The 16,112-nt window shown below is 39.4% G+C and overlaps 1 protein-coding gene and 1 long non-coding RNA gene across 6 annotated transcripts in view; both read left to right on the top strand.

Moving 5' to 3' along the window:
• Window positions 1-923, top strand: part of LOC117962105 — a 23,665-nt gene extending 22,742 nt beyond the window's left edge. Inside the window, exon 3 of the long non-coding RNA XR_004660570.1 lies at window positions 598-923. This is a non-coding gene — a long non-coding RNA (uncharacterized LOC117962105). The remainder of the gene's footprint in view (window positions 1-597) is intronic.
• sorcs2 (sortilin-related VPS10 domain containing receptor 2) overlaps window positions 1-16,112 on the top strand; it is a 356,230-nt gene that overhangs the window by 243,861 nt on the left and 96,257 nt on the right. For all 5 annotated transcript variants that reach the window (XM_034901195.1, XM_034901192.1, XM_034901194.1 and 2 more), the window contains exons 4-5: window positions 3,281-3,445; window positions 8,852-8,925. In XM_034901195.1, the coding sequence (XP_034757086.1) occupies window positions 3,281-3,445; window positions 8,852-8,925 (239 nt within the window). The remainder of the gene's footprint in view (window positions 1-3,280; window positions 3,446-8,851; window positions 8,926-16,112) is intronic.

Below are 16,112 nucleotides of genomic sequence, written 5' to 3'. Positions count from 1 at the left end.
TCCAGGTACAGCTAGCAAGTACGGTCTCCCCAAGAACACAAGTCCGTTCTTTGCATACTTGGTATTGAGAAACGCCCCTAGTGATATTTCAGTTTTTCTTTTTTAATAAATTTGCAAAGATTTCTACATTTCTGTTTTTTTCTGTCCAAGATGGTGCTGAGTGTACATTACTGAGAAATAAAATGAACTTTTTTGATTTTTGGAAAATGGCTGCAATGAAACAAAGAGTGAAAAATTTAAAGGGGTCTGAATACTTTCCGTACCCACTGTACATCCTCCTGCACGCTGACAGTCACCCCACTGACCTCACCAGAAAATGAACTGGCGCCATCTGGTGGACTGAATAAGCAATTTATTTTATTATTCTACTACCAAAAAGGTAAATCCTCATGTGCAATTTAAATAATAAAAGATCGATACTTTGCGTCTGTGTATTGATATAGTATTGCCACGGGAAATATTGCAATACTATGCTGCATTGATTTTTTTCCCCCACCCCTAGTAATCAGCACAGAAAACTAGACTATCAAATAAAATAGGAAACAGAACATAGAGACACTCACAAGAGACCAAAAGACAGAAACTACAACAAGAGAGCGACATTTCAGTAGATTTACTCACTAACATTGTTGTGGAAACACAATAACCAAGGAAAGTAAATGTACACTTCCTGCATTACTGCATAACTTGAAATACTACTGAAATTCACACAAAATAAAACAATTAAACATTGAGACCATTAAACAAAGCACACTGGGTAACTAATTCAACACGTGAACTGGATGCTATAGACTCATCACTAGGCTCTTCAGTCATTGTTTATTTTAGCATAGGTAAAACTGCCGAAGCTGAACATTATCCAAAACTCCATTTCTCAGATGAGCGTCAATGTGGGAGCTTGCATGCAACCACTTCTTCCTTCTCAAATGACTTGGAAAAAAGGCTGTTGCTTATGCCCCTCGTCTTACCCCGGCTGCTTGCTGTCTGCGAGCTTCGACTTTTCACAAAATAAAAGCTTGCATCTGGTCCGCTATATTTTCATACTTTGTCGTTTTGGAAGTTTATGAACTAAATAGTATGGCAATTATGCTAATGAATAAAATATTTTTTTCAGCAGACGTCTTACTTAAGCTACACCTTGATGGACTAGCAAAACAGTTTTGTGTTTATGTGTGGGCGGAATGTATTAAATTTGGAAATGTCAAACTTAAATTGTCTGGCTGACTAAAATGGACCCATCTTAAAGCAATGGCGGGCCAAGGAAGAAAGAACTTCATGGAGCTACATGGAAAAATATGCACAAAACAAGACACTTTGAAATGTTGCTGTTTATACAAGACCCTCCCCTATTTTCCTCCAGTGGTCCATTCCATAAATACCAAATGGTCCCTTAGTTGGAAAAAATAACAAGCCAACCTCGTTAAAAAGGTCTTTTAGAAATGAACCCCCCTGTGATCCCACTGTGGAGCGGTTATAGGCCTCCCACTAATCAGTACTACTGTATAGTTGAACAATGAAGGAAATGTATGCCAGTTCCATGCTACACGTCAATATGTGTCAACCAATCTCCAAGTTTTGATAAGATGGGAGATAATGGGGCCGTAGCGTAGCTGGATCTGTTTATTATAGATATCGCCAAAAACAACGCCATGGAGTGACCATGGTTCTCTGATAGCACTTTCTAATGTACGCCAGCAAACAGACGTATCTGGGTCAAACCAGGTATGGAGGGGCCTTAACACAAAGGACCAAAATAGCGTTAAAAGTTGTCTACCATCTTCCTTCCCCCTCTGTAAAGTAACCATCTTAAGTCGGGGCCACTTGCCTTTCCAGATTAATTTAGATACTGCAGATTAGAATTTATTCTAATAATCAGAAGGAGGGCAAATAGGTAGCATAGAGCTCACAAAATTATTCCTGGGAAAAACAGTAATTTTAACCACAGAGATCCTGGCTTGAATAGACATGGAAAGACCCATTCATCTTTCTATATCTTTTGAAATTTTGTTCAGAGCAGCAGGATAGTTATGCTTAACAATCTGATTTAAGCAAGGAAAAATGTCAATGGCTAAATATTTAAACTGTTTAACAATGGTGATATTAGCAGCGATGTTTGAATTGCAAGCAGAATCATTTAAATTAGGTATTGCAAACTTTGATCAGTTGATTTTAATGCCTGATAATCTTCCATACCCCTCCCATAAGAAAAGAAGGTGAGGAAGAAACTTAAAGGGGTTTTCTAAAAAAAAACAAAAAACATAATCCGCAAATAGTGAAAAGTGATGCTGTGGATTGCAAATGCATGTCTTAGACACCATAATCGATTGGCAAGTGGCATGAGCCAAAGGCTCTAGGGAGAGGACAAATAATGCAGGACTCAAGGGGCAACCTTGGCGTGAAGATCTAGAAACTGAAAGTAAAGAGGACGAGGTGTGCCCAGTTAAGACTCGGGCTGAAGCGCTAGAATACTGAACTTTAATCATACCTATGAAAGTGTTGCCAATGCCCATCAACTCTAAGACTGACCATAAGAAAAATTGTTACGCTTATAAAAATTTAAAAGCAAATACACAGTGTTATATTAAAATATAAGGTGTCCCATTTTGTAATACCTGTGAAAAAAGAGGTCTTAATATGTTTGAGATGGAGTCATGGATTCTGTTTGTTTTTTGCCTGCAGTTGTGCGTGTTAACAGATTTCTTTGACTGATTCTTTTTTTTACATGCCATTTTACAGCTTTTGTGTACACCTACACTTCCAGTGTGGATACTAGGCACTGTTTTATAAATAAGGCCCCAGATGCGAACAGCACCATAATGATGCACCGAGAAACCTTCATTGGACAGTTTCCCGCCTCTCTGAAACTCCTAAAGAATGTGATTGGTTCATTAGATCCTATCGATCACCCCTATGGGTAGACTTATTTCTGGGTGTCCAAGACATAATTATGATTAGTGGGTTGGCAGGTCCTAGTTTGCCCTCCATTTAAAGCCTTCACATTATGAGCTATAAAACTCTAAATAGATAGTCAATACAGTGATGCCTCAGTGTAAGCTTTATGGAAAGTTCTTATGGCCCAGAGAATGGCCTTGATTAAATGTGCATGCATGGCCATGCATGCATTTTTAATGATCAGTTTTCTAGTGAAAGTAGGTGAGTTGATATGAACAACAATTGATGTAAGAAGGAAAGTGTCTTTGAGTCTTCCGCAGTCTTTTGCAGCAAGAAATACATTGTGGGAAATGACCTCTGTTTTCCTCCCTTTCTCCTTTTCTTACAGGTAGTGCTGGTTGGTTCATCCATAAATGAAAGGGATCAAATGCTGTTTATCAGCACAGATGAGGGTTCTTCCTTCCAACGACAACCCATCTCCTTCACCCCGGACACGCTCATATTCCACCCTAAGGAAGAAGACAAGCTCCTGGCCTACTGCAAAGAGGGCAGGGTGGGTATCACAGCGCTGCTGAAACATTAAAATAAATAATGGTTTTTGTAGCTGAAAGATTAACAAGAAGACAGAAGTTATGATACACCAGCAACAAACATTTGCTGTCCGTGCAGCAAAGCGTTCATTTTAAATTTGTATTACTAACAATTATTATTATTTGTATAAATTTGTATAGCTTTGCTATGATACGGTTCAGGTCTAATTCATTTTTAATAAGAAACAATTTAGGACGATTAGATTCAATACTGAATTGACTCGAAGCAAATGGTTGAGATACAATCAGTTGTGTTTTTATATCTGAAAAATTGGTGGAGCACCAACTATTTCAAAAGGTGTGCTACATTCCAGTAAAAAAAAAAATACTAAGTATCTCACTCTGTTAACATGTCAACCAACTGCATGGCTCCACAAAACTTCTAACAACAGTGAATATTTTGTCTACCAGGTGTTGCATACATACATAAACAGAGAGAGAGAGAGATTAACCATACCATTTTCCCGCCACTGTTGGAGCACATTGTCCTGTTCAGATGCTAGGAAATAAGTATTGTTTGCTACTGGAGAGAATTACTAATCTGTTTGAACCAAAATGTCTTCTAAACTGTGGCCATATTCTAAGTGTTCCCTTGATTACAGGATTTGAGAACAGTATGATTAGATGTAAGTTTCACACGGACCCAGTGCTGTTTTAGATTTTACATTTGACATACACATATAAAAACAAACAGAGGTTTGTTTTTATATGTGTATGTCAAATGTAAAATCTTTGCTATATTCACAGCCCAGTAGTACCAGAGAAAGTTAGGTAGCCCCAACCCCCTGCCACCTTGGGAACCTCTAGGTATGTCTTCTTCATCCTAGGGTTTAAGTTGTTCCAGATAAAAGAAGAGATTGACCGGTCTTGGTTAAACATTGTCTTGGATATAAAAATGGGGATCATCTTAAAACTATAAAGAATTTTAGGCAGCACTGTCATTTTGTCGCTCTGGCTCCCATTCTACTTTTAGAAAAATTTGAAATTTAATGAAATTAGTAATGTTGTCCATCTCTGAAAGTCCTTGTTTGTGTGCTCTAATATTGCTTTAAAGTTAAAACAGGTTAGCTCTTAAATAGTGGGTGTAACTTTGATCCCTAAGTTTGAATGGAAAGATGGAATAGTCTGGACAGGATAAAATATATTGCCATTCAACACGGTCAAACACCACCTCTGTGTATTTTCTGTGTTGGGCGAGTATAAGTTATTAAGCAAATGGCGCATTTTGTTAAACGACAGGCATTACAGTTTCAATAAGGGTGGCTAATATTTTTATAGCTAATAAGGATTTTATACTTACTATTCAGGAAGCTTATTGGACAGTATGAACTACACTGTAGAGGAGTTGGTAACTCTATCTACAGTAGCTCTAGTTGTGTTTAAAATTACAATCTATACAAAGTCAGACTAATCTATCAAATAATTTGTGTCAAAATATACTACATGCATGGAAATAAGGCTCATTAAATTAAAATTGCAGACTACACAAGCCGCTAAAATGTGGACAGCAGAGGAGGCAGGCCATGATGAAGTCAAGGGGGAGAGTTTGGGCAAGAAACCCCTCCAACAAAATAGAAGAGAAAATTGTGACATAACTACTTTGAGAGGGCAAATTGCTGCCTTAAAAGCCAAAAACAAGTCAGCCATTAACTCATCAAAAGCACAAGTGGATAGTCAGAATCGCACACTGAAGGAGGTAGCTGCGTCTACCTCCAACACGTCTGATACCATAGCAGAGTTGCATAACAATGTTAAACGCCTCTCTAACCAAGTAGAGCAACTGTCTGATAAATGGGTGGATTTAGAGGGACAATCGAAGAGACATAATCTCTAAACCACCGCGGTACCTGAGGAAAATCTCTGGATTTAACCAAAACCCCGCTGATAGACCAAGCCCATAGAGCTCTGAGGATGCGCCAGGATAATGGTGGCCCACCAAGACATCTGATCGTGAGGCTACACTACTGCCACACATGAGGAAATCTTACAGAAAGCTACGGGCAATAGGAATCTGAAATACAAGAAGACCGAATCCAAATCTTTCGGGATCTGCCCGCATACCGTGGTTTAACTCCGAACAGCACTCACTCCGCACAGGACCTACTATGGGACAAACCGGGAGTGAGATTCAACACGAGAAGCGGTGTTTACTAAGCTAGAGGAGGCTCGTTAATATGCGGAACAGCACTTTAGATCCTCAGGCATCTCCACTTGATGAAAACAACTGGTTATGCATCTAAGATCCAACTATCGATAATTGACGTTTGTTAAGAGGTGAAAGTTAACTCTTGGGCTTTTGTACATGCAGAAAAGGTTTTCTGTTCATAATATCTTTGACGTAGAGGATCAAGATCAATTCTGTTTCATTGCTAAGCATGAAGGGCTAGGCTGCATACATAAATGTGCAAAGTATGTACAAGGCTGATTTTGTTTTTTCCATTACTCTATAAGCGGAAGAGCAACTGATTAGGTATACATTATTGTTTTGTTAGGTGTATATGCAGGGGCTTTTTCCCAACATTTCAGGTAGTTCAGTTAAGGACCATGTTTTTTGTGTAATGTTTGAATGGGGGTGGGATGGGTGGAAGCACCGCTTAACTCAGGACTGTAGCCAAATAAAAACATGGGCCTTTGCACATCCTGCACATTGGGCATACTGACGGATGCTGCTCCTTGCGGTCGTGCATTTGTGTGGCACTCAGACATTGCAAATTGTCACAGATAAAAAGAGAACTCCCTGCTGAGTTCCTTGATATCTCACACTATAGTCTACATCAAACAGGTCATTAGTTAGAAAGAGGCGTGGCTAAAGCATAGGGGGCAGATGAAACATCACCAATCAAATAGGAACTCTCTGCTAAGTTCAATGACACGTTAAAGAAGACTCTACCTTAAACAGTTAAAAAGTTCTGAAAGAACACAATAAAAAACACATAAGTTTCATGTAAATCAGATGATGCTTGTCATATAAATCTGATTTCATGTTGCCAGCAGGGGGCGCTATGACCAAAAGTCAAGTAACTCAAGTTACAAGTTAAGTTTTCATGATGGCTTGATGATGTTGAGATCAGGACTCTTTGGGGACCGTGCCATCACTTCAAGGACTTCTTGTTCTTCTTTACACTGAAGATAGTTCTTAATGAACATGGGGTTGTTGTCCTGCTGCAGAATACATTTGTGGCCAATCACATGTCTTCCTGATGGTATTACATGATAGATAAGTATCTGCCAGTATTCCTCTGCATTTAGCATCAATCCTGACCAAACTCCATAAGCAGAAAAGCAGCCCCAAACTTGCAAGGAACCTCAACCATGCTTCACATTTGCCTGCAGACACTCATTATTGTAGCGCTCTCCAGCCCTTCAGCCAACAAACTGCCTACTGTTACAGCCAAATATTTCATTTATTTGACTCATCAGTCCAGAGCACCTGCTGCCATTTATTGCACCCCAGTTTACCAAGCTTTTATGCATCGTTGAATGGCTTGGCCTTGTTTCCATGTTGGAGGTATGGCTTTTTTGGCTGCAACTCTTCAATAAAGACCACTTCTGGCCAGACTTCTCTGGACAGTAGATGGGTCTACCAGGGTCCCGCAGGTTTCTGCCAGTTCTGAGCTGATGTCACTGCTGGACATCTTCCCATTTTGAAGGGAAATAAGCTTGATGTGTTTTTCATCTGCTGCACTACGTTGCCTTGGCCAACCACTGCGTCTACGATCCTCAACATTGCCCAACTTCTTGCAAGCATACCTATAAAATTGATGCTGGTTTGAAGACAAAGGGCAGTAACACCAAATATTGATGTGACTTTGATTTTCTTTTGCATTTTGTATATTTATAAAAATAAACAATCTTTTCTATTTTTTAAAGCTGTTAGTTTACAGCATTTTTTCCACACCTGCCTAAGACTTTCACAACTGCCTAGGACCTTTGCACAGCACTGTACTGTACATACATACATATATAGTATATGTATGTGTATAGATAATTTCTATATAATTCAAAGACAAAAAATGTATCAGTGCTTTACCAAGCACTTACTAACCAACAACTAACTATGAAAAACATCAGTCACAACTTTACAATAGCTATGATGGTGCCATGACAGATGGTTTACAAAGTGTTTGACTATTTAACAAGAAATTATTATCATCTGTTGCAACTTTATAATAACCATCAAAGAAATTGTTTACAGACGGTTTACTAACCACTGACAAAGTATTAACTATCAAAATAATATTTATAGATAGTGTACAATGTATTCATTAACTATTAACATGATATTAGGTATGTATTAACAAGGTATGATAGTCATCTGTTTCAACTTTATAAAAACCATCCAGACTCGGTTTATAGACGGTTTACACACCAACCAGTAACCCTTAAAGTGTTAGGAATATCTGGTCCAGCTATCTATGTAATGTTTATAAATGTTTAATAAATGATTTCTTAAAGGCTTACAAACATATTTTTTAATAATTACCCAATACCTAATATAGTATATGAGGGATACAATGTGTGTAACAATCAGCTGTTAATTTACAGCACTAATATTTTATTAATTTTAATTTAACTGTTTGTTAACAGTAAAATGACAGTTTGCTAACAGTTAAATGAAAATGAACTAAAGATTTATTAACTATCAATTTTCCATCTATTAATGATGGTTATTATAAAGTGTTACCCAGTAGTTCTTGCTTTTGTCTGGAATTATAAATCCCATAGAATAAAAGTCCAGGTCACGTGGAGGACTTGCACTTCCAAATTTTATAAATATATTATTGGGCTACATGTATCCATACTATTGCATCCGTGTTAGATGATCCCTGAGCAAGACAGTTTGTTTTGAGCAGTATATAGACAGGATGACGAGCCTTAACAACTAAACCACTGTCATTAAAAGTGTGAAGAAAGAGTTTCTTAAACTGTGTGTTTGTGTTTTTGTATTATAGAGGACCTTTGTGTAAGGAAATAATTATCTCATTTATATAAATAACTATCTCATTATCTCAATAATTATATCCCAAAATGCTTTTCAGACTTCCTTGTGTGTAGGAGTCAATAGACCTTCATTATGGGTCTGATCAATGCCATACAAGCTCAGGAAAAACACAAACTACCACAAACACCCAAACCTACAGTATGTACACACATAACCTGATGTGATTAATACTTAACTGAGCATAGTGTTAACTTGGGGAACCATGAAATTCAGTAGCTTGATTGTGTAAACTGAGTTGATCCTAACAGACTCAATTTAAGGACACTAGTCACAGGGCTTGTGGTTAAGGTTCATAATTTAATGCTACATGCTTTGTGTGTGTTTTTCTGTTTAATTGTGGTCTTCTCTCTGTTTTTTTTGTGTCCAGCTCTTTGCTTCCACAGACCTGGGCCGCAAGTGGACTTTGCTTCAGGAGCGGGTGACCAAGGACAAAGTTTTCTGGTCAGTTAAACTATATTTGATGAATAAGGACTTCAAGACTCAGTTAAGCCTGTTAAGTGTCTCAATTGCTTACCTCTTTGTTAACACAAACATTTAGAAAGCGGTAATAGCAATAACGTAGCTTTTTACAAAGATAATACATCAGAAATAATAGGAACAGTAATAATAATGGTCCAAGGATGTCTTGTGAAATAAAATGTTTTTATGGGATGGTAAAAGTCATGAAACCACTCAACACACGTTCATTGGGGCTGTTAAGAAAAAGCCTTAATAGCTAAAGTGCATAAAAGATGGATTTTAAAGCAATAGTATTTCAAAAATAAAAAGATAATAGCACGTTGTATGTTAAATTGGGTGTGTTAAAAGTTAGGGTGTGTTTAGCATCCAAGATTAGAAATAGGAAAAAACAGTTACCCTTTCCAATGTGAAAAGTGTTTTTTTTTATGTTGGGAAACCTTTCTTGGCAAACAACAGCCAGGCAGGCCAGCTGTCTGCAGCTTAACACTCCTATGCAAAACAAACCTTATACTTACCTGGGTAACACTTATATATATATATATAATAATAATGGTACATGAATTATCATGAATTCATGCATGACTTCATCCATTAAAAAGCATTAATTCATTCATGGCCTATCAATAATGTAGGGATTAATAGTATTTCATGCATAAGTTAATGTAGGAACAATATGTTAATATATATAATACAGAATATAGATCAATTAAGTTATTTTAATCATGATTTCTGATTTTTTTGTGATAAAATTTCTTTTTAATCCTCTTTTATATTGAAAAATTACAAACAACACACTGAGACATGGAATGCGTCCCAGAGCCAAAAATCACAGAGAGGAAAGCTGGGAGGGAGGGAGAAAAAACAATACATGCAGAAACAGACAAAACAAACACATACATAAACAGACACACAGAGACAGACACAAGACAAGGGACCAATCACATGCGCAGGTAGTAGTAGCACGAGGCTACAGCCTGGACCTCAAAGAGTCAGCGATGCTGTGCCAAGTGTCCAGGGTCCTTTCGGCGCGCCATCAACAGTTCCATGTACACGACATCCAAGAATGCAAAGGTCCATGCACGGATAGGTTGCAATCCTTCTCTTAGCAGCTGTAAGTCCAGCAAACAGAGAGAAAAGGAATAATCCTTACAGGTGGCAATAACTGTGCGCCAACTATCTACTATAAGCGCCAAGCTGCTGGCCCATGACTTCAAAGCATTCTTGGCTTGCGCCTGAGTCCCAGTGACCCTTGTGTTCGACCAATGAATATTTGGGTCCCACACAGCCTTGCAGTCTGTACCAACAACAAAAAACAGTACGTTAACTCCAGCATCGGATTGGTGAGCATAGCAAAGGAAACACTATCAAAAACATGGACAGACACAAGGGCAATTTTCCTTAGACAATGCTCTATTGAAGAAATTATAATTCTGGATTCTGGATAATTCTTTGGATTGTCTGACCAAGAGGACAAAACTTTAAGCGGAAGATTCCATTTAACAACAATGGCCACTCCTTTTGTTAATGAGTTTCCTGAGGAGGATGCAATCCTATGATAAAATCTGTTGGCAAGACAGCCAGTAGAGGCCTGTAGCAAACGTGTCTCCTGTAGTAGTGCAATGTCAACATTTCATTTTTTAAGTGGGGTCAGAGTGCTACCACGCTTGTGAGATGCATTCAGCCTACCACAGTTCATAACTAAAAAAGAAAGATCAGCCATTATCAAAAAATCTGTGTTTGAAATAAAGACAGATGTGAAAAGGACCTTGCTTCTGCCGCTCACTTCAGTAATTCCTAAAAATAGTGCATTCAAAATTGAGTCCCTAAACGCACAGACATGTAAAACACAAAACAAAAACAGACAGGACATTAAAAAACAATAAGGAGGGCATAGCCTACACTCAATGTCAATCAGTCATCAAATGAATGGGCAGCACAAAGAAAGGAAAAGCAACCCAAAAAGTACCAGGTTGGCAATTGGTTCCATCTTAAATTAACTTTAAAGTAAATGCATTTTCCGTCAACACAAACAACAAACAGAAAGCATAAAACAAACAGCCCATTGGGAGGGAGACACCTAGTGGTAACCTTTAACCTGAAGACTACATTAAACAAGGTAGAAAAGCCATTCAAAAACACAGTCACTGTAATCATATCAGATAACAGGACAAATAAAACAAGGACAAATTAAGAGAGTAAGACAAATCAAAAGTCCATGTTCATCAGGCAGTTGTCTTACTCCTGGTTTTCCTCCACGGTGAAGTCCGAGGTGCTGCCCATCTCCACAGCCGCAGGGCGGCGGGGTGCAGCTAGCTTCATGTAGTCCCCAGCAGCTGTAGTGGCTGCCCTCTCTTTGTCCAGCCAATCACGGGACTCCCACAACTAATGTTTAGTTAATCATGATTATAAAGTGTTACCGTGTACCTCTTTGTCAGCTGCCTTAAGGCACTCAAATCGTTTCTTAACTTCTCTATTCTTGTTATTAAGGTGGAAAGTTTTGTCTCTGTCAAAGCAGCAGAACGGGTTTTTTTTTTTTCTCCTGTATTTTGAGAACGGAGATTCGTGATTGTACTATAACATATAGGGAGATCAGACAGCTAAAGAAAAGCGTGCCCATTCATCTTATCAGAAGAACCTTGAAGTCTGAGATGTATTGGAGCCAATGAAGGAAAGCTAAAGCTGATTTGATGTGGTGAAATTCACTAGATTTAGTTTAGGTTCTTGCTGCAATGTTATGAACAATTTCAAGACTTAACATGTTAGCATGTGCAGCCCCTAATGTCAACTTCCTGAACGAGTTGAATAACTTTTATGCTCGCTTTGAAAGAGACAACAGAGAAACTGCCACCAAGCTCAAATCCTCAGCCGACCAGCCGCCAATCACACTGTCCTCCACAGATGTCTGCAATGCACTGAGCAGGATCAGCAGGCGCAAGGCTGTTGGACCAGATAAAATTCCTGGACGCATACTCAGGGCTTGTGCGGAGCAGCTTGCTGGGGTTTTTACAGACATTTTCAACCTGTCTCTTGCCCAAGCAGCTTTACCAACATGCTTTAAATGCACTTCCATTGTGCCAGTGCCAAAACACTCCAGCCCAAAGTGCCTTAACGACTACCGCCCTGTAGCACTCACACCCATCGTAATGAAGTGCTATGAGCGCCTGGTCCTGGCACACCTAAAAGACTCGCTAACATCCACATTGGACTTACACCAATTTGCCTCCTGTAGCGATAGGAGCCCAGAGGATGCAGTTTCCATGGCACTGCACTCTGTGCTCACATATCTGGACAATAAGAACACTTATGCACGCATGCTGTTTGTTGACTTCAGCTCAGCATTCAACAGTGTCATCCCGGCTAAGTTAATAGCCAAACTTGGAGACCTGGGTATCAACACCTTGATGTGCAACTGGATTTTGGACTTTTTGACCAGAATGTTTGATCAGGCTCCAACTGCTCCACGTCAATCACACTCAACACTGGTGTGCCACAGGGCTGTGTGCTAAGCCTGTTTCTCTACTCCCTCTTCACCACCGACTGCAAGCCTGTGTATGAATCTAATTCTATCATCAAGTTTGCGGACGACACTACGGTGATTGGTCTTATCAGCAACAACAATGAGACTGCCTATAGGGAGGAGATCAACCACCTGGCCACATGGTGCACTGAAAATAACCAGCTCCTCAACACCACCAAAACGAAGGAGCTCATTGTGGACTTCCGAAAAGAGTCAAGAGGCACGCACGACACCATCCACATCAATGGAATGGCTGTTGAGCATGTCTCCAGTTTTAAGTTTCTGGGGATCCACATCTCGGCGGACATGTCCTGGTCAACCGACACCTCCTGCCTGGTCAAGAATGCTCACCAGCGCCTTTTCAGCTTTTCAGGAATCAGCTTTCCTTGACTATCTTGGTAAACTTCTATCGTTGTGCAATAGAAAGACCAACTGTGCAACAGTGTGATATGGGAGCTGTTCTGTTGCAGAGCGCAAGGCACTGCAGCGGGTGGTGAAACCGCCCAGTGCATCACCGGGACTCCACTACCTACTATCGAGCACATCCAGAGGAAACGCTGTCTGCATCAAGCTCGCAGCATCCTTAAGGACTCCTCTCACCCAGCCCACAGACTGTTTTCTCTCCTGCTCTCCGGCAGGCTTTTCAGGTGCCTCCGGACCAGGACCAGCAGACTAAAGAACGTTTTTTCCCCCCGAGCTGTCTCTATATTGAACTGTAATCCTCATTGATCCCACTCCCTTCATACACTGATAGACTCTCCTCTCCTTCCTCATACCTGCCTCCATTTTGTTATCTGCAGTACTATAATGTTCACCTGCACTGCTGAATGTTATTATAGTAACAACTGTTTATATCTGCATCTTGCACTATTTACCTTGACTGGTATATCAATTTGCACTGCTGACTATTTATTTACAGTACCAATTGTTTACATATACATCAGCAATACCGTACTTTAACTGTAATATCCAATTACTTTCCACTGCACTTTAATTCAGATAGCTTCTGGCCAAACTTTATTTGTTCAACCTTTAATCCATTGTTATACTGCTCAGTTTAGCCTAACTTACTATCTATCTGTAAAAATTCTGTTTATAGTAATATCCACCTGTATATTAAATTCAGTACATATCCAGCTGTAAATATTGTTCACAATACTAGTTATCTACAGCTCTGGAAAAAATTAAGAGACCACTACTTTGTTTGTCTTAAATCAGTATCTCTACACGTATGGCAGCCATTCCACTCCAGTGGCTGTTAAATTCCAACACAGGCACACGTCATTCTACTTAATGAGGTGCTGATTAAGTGATCACCTGATATAAATCTTATTTAACAAGGAAAAGTATAAAAGCCACTGCTGTGGTCATCACTATCCTCTTGCAATAGGGCCTGCTGGATGGCAAAATCAGGGCTACTAGTACCACACAGGTAATCTAATCAAAAAAAGGAACAATTGAACATGTCAAAGAGTTAAAAAGAAAGGTTTTGAGTGAGAAAAGAAGGGTTCAATTCTGGCTTTACTGGCAGAAGGGTACAGTGAGCGTCAGGTTGCTTCTATCCTTAACATTTCAAGAACAAGGTCAAGCAACAGATAGTGGGGACAACAAAGCTACAAACTGGAAGAGGGCGAAAACAATTTTTCACTGACCGGGATGACCGCCTACTCATTTGCATGTCACTCAAAAAACGTACGATGACATCAAGTGATTTACAAAAAGAATGGCAAACAGCAACTGGGCTGAAGTGCACAGCAAGGAATGTGCGAAACCAGAAAAAAAGCCAGAAAAAAGCCCTTCATCAATGAGAAGCAAAGACAAGCCAGGCTAAAGTTTGCAAAAGACCATAAGGATTGGACCCTAGAGGACTGGAGTAAGGTCATCTTTTCTGATGAGTCAAAATTTCAGCTTTGCCCAACACCTGGTCGTCTAATGGTTAGACGGAGACCTAAAAAGGCCTACAAGCCACAGTGTCTGGCCCCACTTTTAAATTTGGTGGAGGATCAGTGATGATCTGGGGGTGCTTCAGTAAGGCTGGAATTGGGCAGATTTGTCTTTGTGAAGGACGAATGAATCAAGCATTGTACAAGGTTATCCTGGAAGAAAACCTGATTCCCTCTGCTCTGACAATGTTCCCCAACTCTGAGGATTGTTTTTTCCAGCAGGACAACGTTCCATGCCACAGAGCCGGGTCAATCAAGGTGTGGATGAAGGACCACCAGATCAAGACCCTGTCATGGCCAGCCCAATCTCCAGACCTGAACCCCATTGAAAACCTCTCGAATTTGATCAAGAGGAAGACGGATGGTCACAAGCTATCCAATAAAGCTGAGCTGCTTGAATTTTTGTGCCAGGAGTGGCATAACATCACCCAACAGCAATGTGAATGACTGGTGAAGAGCATGCCAAGACGCATGAAAGCTGTAATTAAAAATCAAGGTTATTCCACCAAGTATTGATTTCTGAACTCTTCCTAAGTTACAATATTAGTATTGTGTTCTTTAAGAATGAATGTGAACTTGTTTTCTTAGCATTTTTTGAGGTCTGAAAACAATGCATCTTTTTTGTTATTTTGACAATTTGTCATTTTCTTAAAATAAATAATCTGAACAACAACTTTTTTATTTGGAATTTAGAAGAAATGTTTTCAAAACATTTGTAGAATAAAACAAACATGTTTATTGTAATCAAACACATGCCTATAAATAGTAAAACTAGAAAAACTGATAACAATGCGGTGGTCATGCGGGTAGGACAAATCTATCTGTAAAATTCTGTTTGCAATAGTATTCATTTCTATATTTATTTAGTACTTATCCATGTCCTGCACTTATGGAACCATTGCATATCCTGCACTTACTGCTATTGCGCTTGTGGTTTGATCTAAACTGCATTTCGTTCCCTTGTACCTGTACCTGTGTTATGACAATAAAGTTCAATCTAATCTAATACAAACCTTCTGTCTGGTCGACTGTTCTTTTGTAGCTTGTTTTTGTGATCCAGGGCTGTAAAGTTTCTGTTTGTCTGAATTTGCATCTAAGATCCCACACAACTGACAACTAATACAAACATTTGAGGATAGGCAATCAAATGCTAGAAAAGCATGTGGTTTAAAGCGTTATTGAATGGTAGAGAAACCAGAGCTGGGATGGAATTTTTTTCCCAGACAGAATATTTTTTTGTAGCAGGTTGCACTTCCTTCTTTTTCTTCTGAAATCGACCCCTTTTTGTTTGTTTTATTTCCCCTGCTTCCGTTTAAGCCCCATCTGGATTCACTTCCCTGACCAAAGGTTAGGCAATCCCATAAACTTAGACTGCAATGATGCTCTAACTGAACCAAAATGTTAGTTGAATTAATGTATGTCTTCGGGGTCTGGCGCATAACATAGTAAAAAAAGACTGCGAGCATGTTTATTAGGGATGAGCCGAGCACTCGGCTGAAATGTGTATCCGGTACGGATACAGCATTTTTGCAGAGTACAAGTATTATACAAGTAATACGAGTCAATATCTGTACTCAGATTGAATAAAACTCTCTGTGATAGTCACAGCGCCCCCCTTACACACACACTTTGCTCATTCACACACACACAGAACACGGAAAACAGCGCTCCCTCTCTCTCTCTCTCTCTCTCTCTCTCTCTCTCTCTCT

Source organism: Etheostoma cragini, chromosome 19 (assembly GCF_013103735.1).
Source record: "Etheostoma cragini isolate CJK2018 chromosome 19, CSU_Ecrag_1.0, whole genome shotgun sequence".
Classification (NCBI taxonomy): domain Eukaryota; kingdom Metazoa; phylum Chordata; class Actinopteri; order Perciformes; family Percidae; genus Etheostoma; species Etheostoma cragini.
The sequence above is the reverse complement of the archived record's forward strand: the minus strand, read 5'-3'. Positions and strand labels throughout refer to the sequence as shown.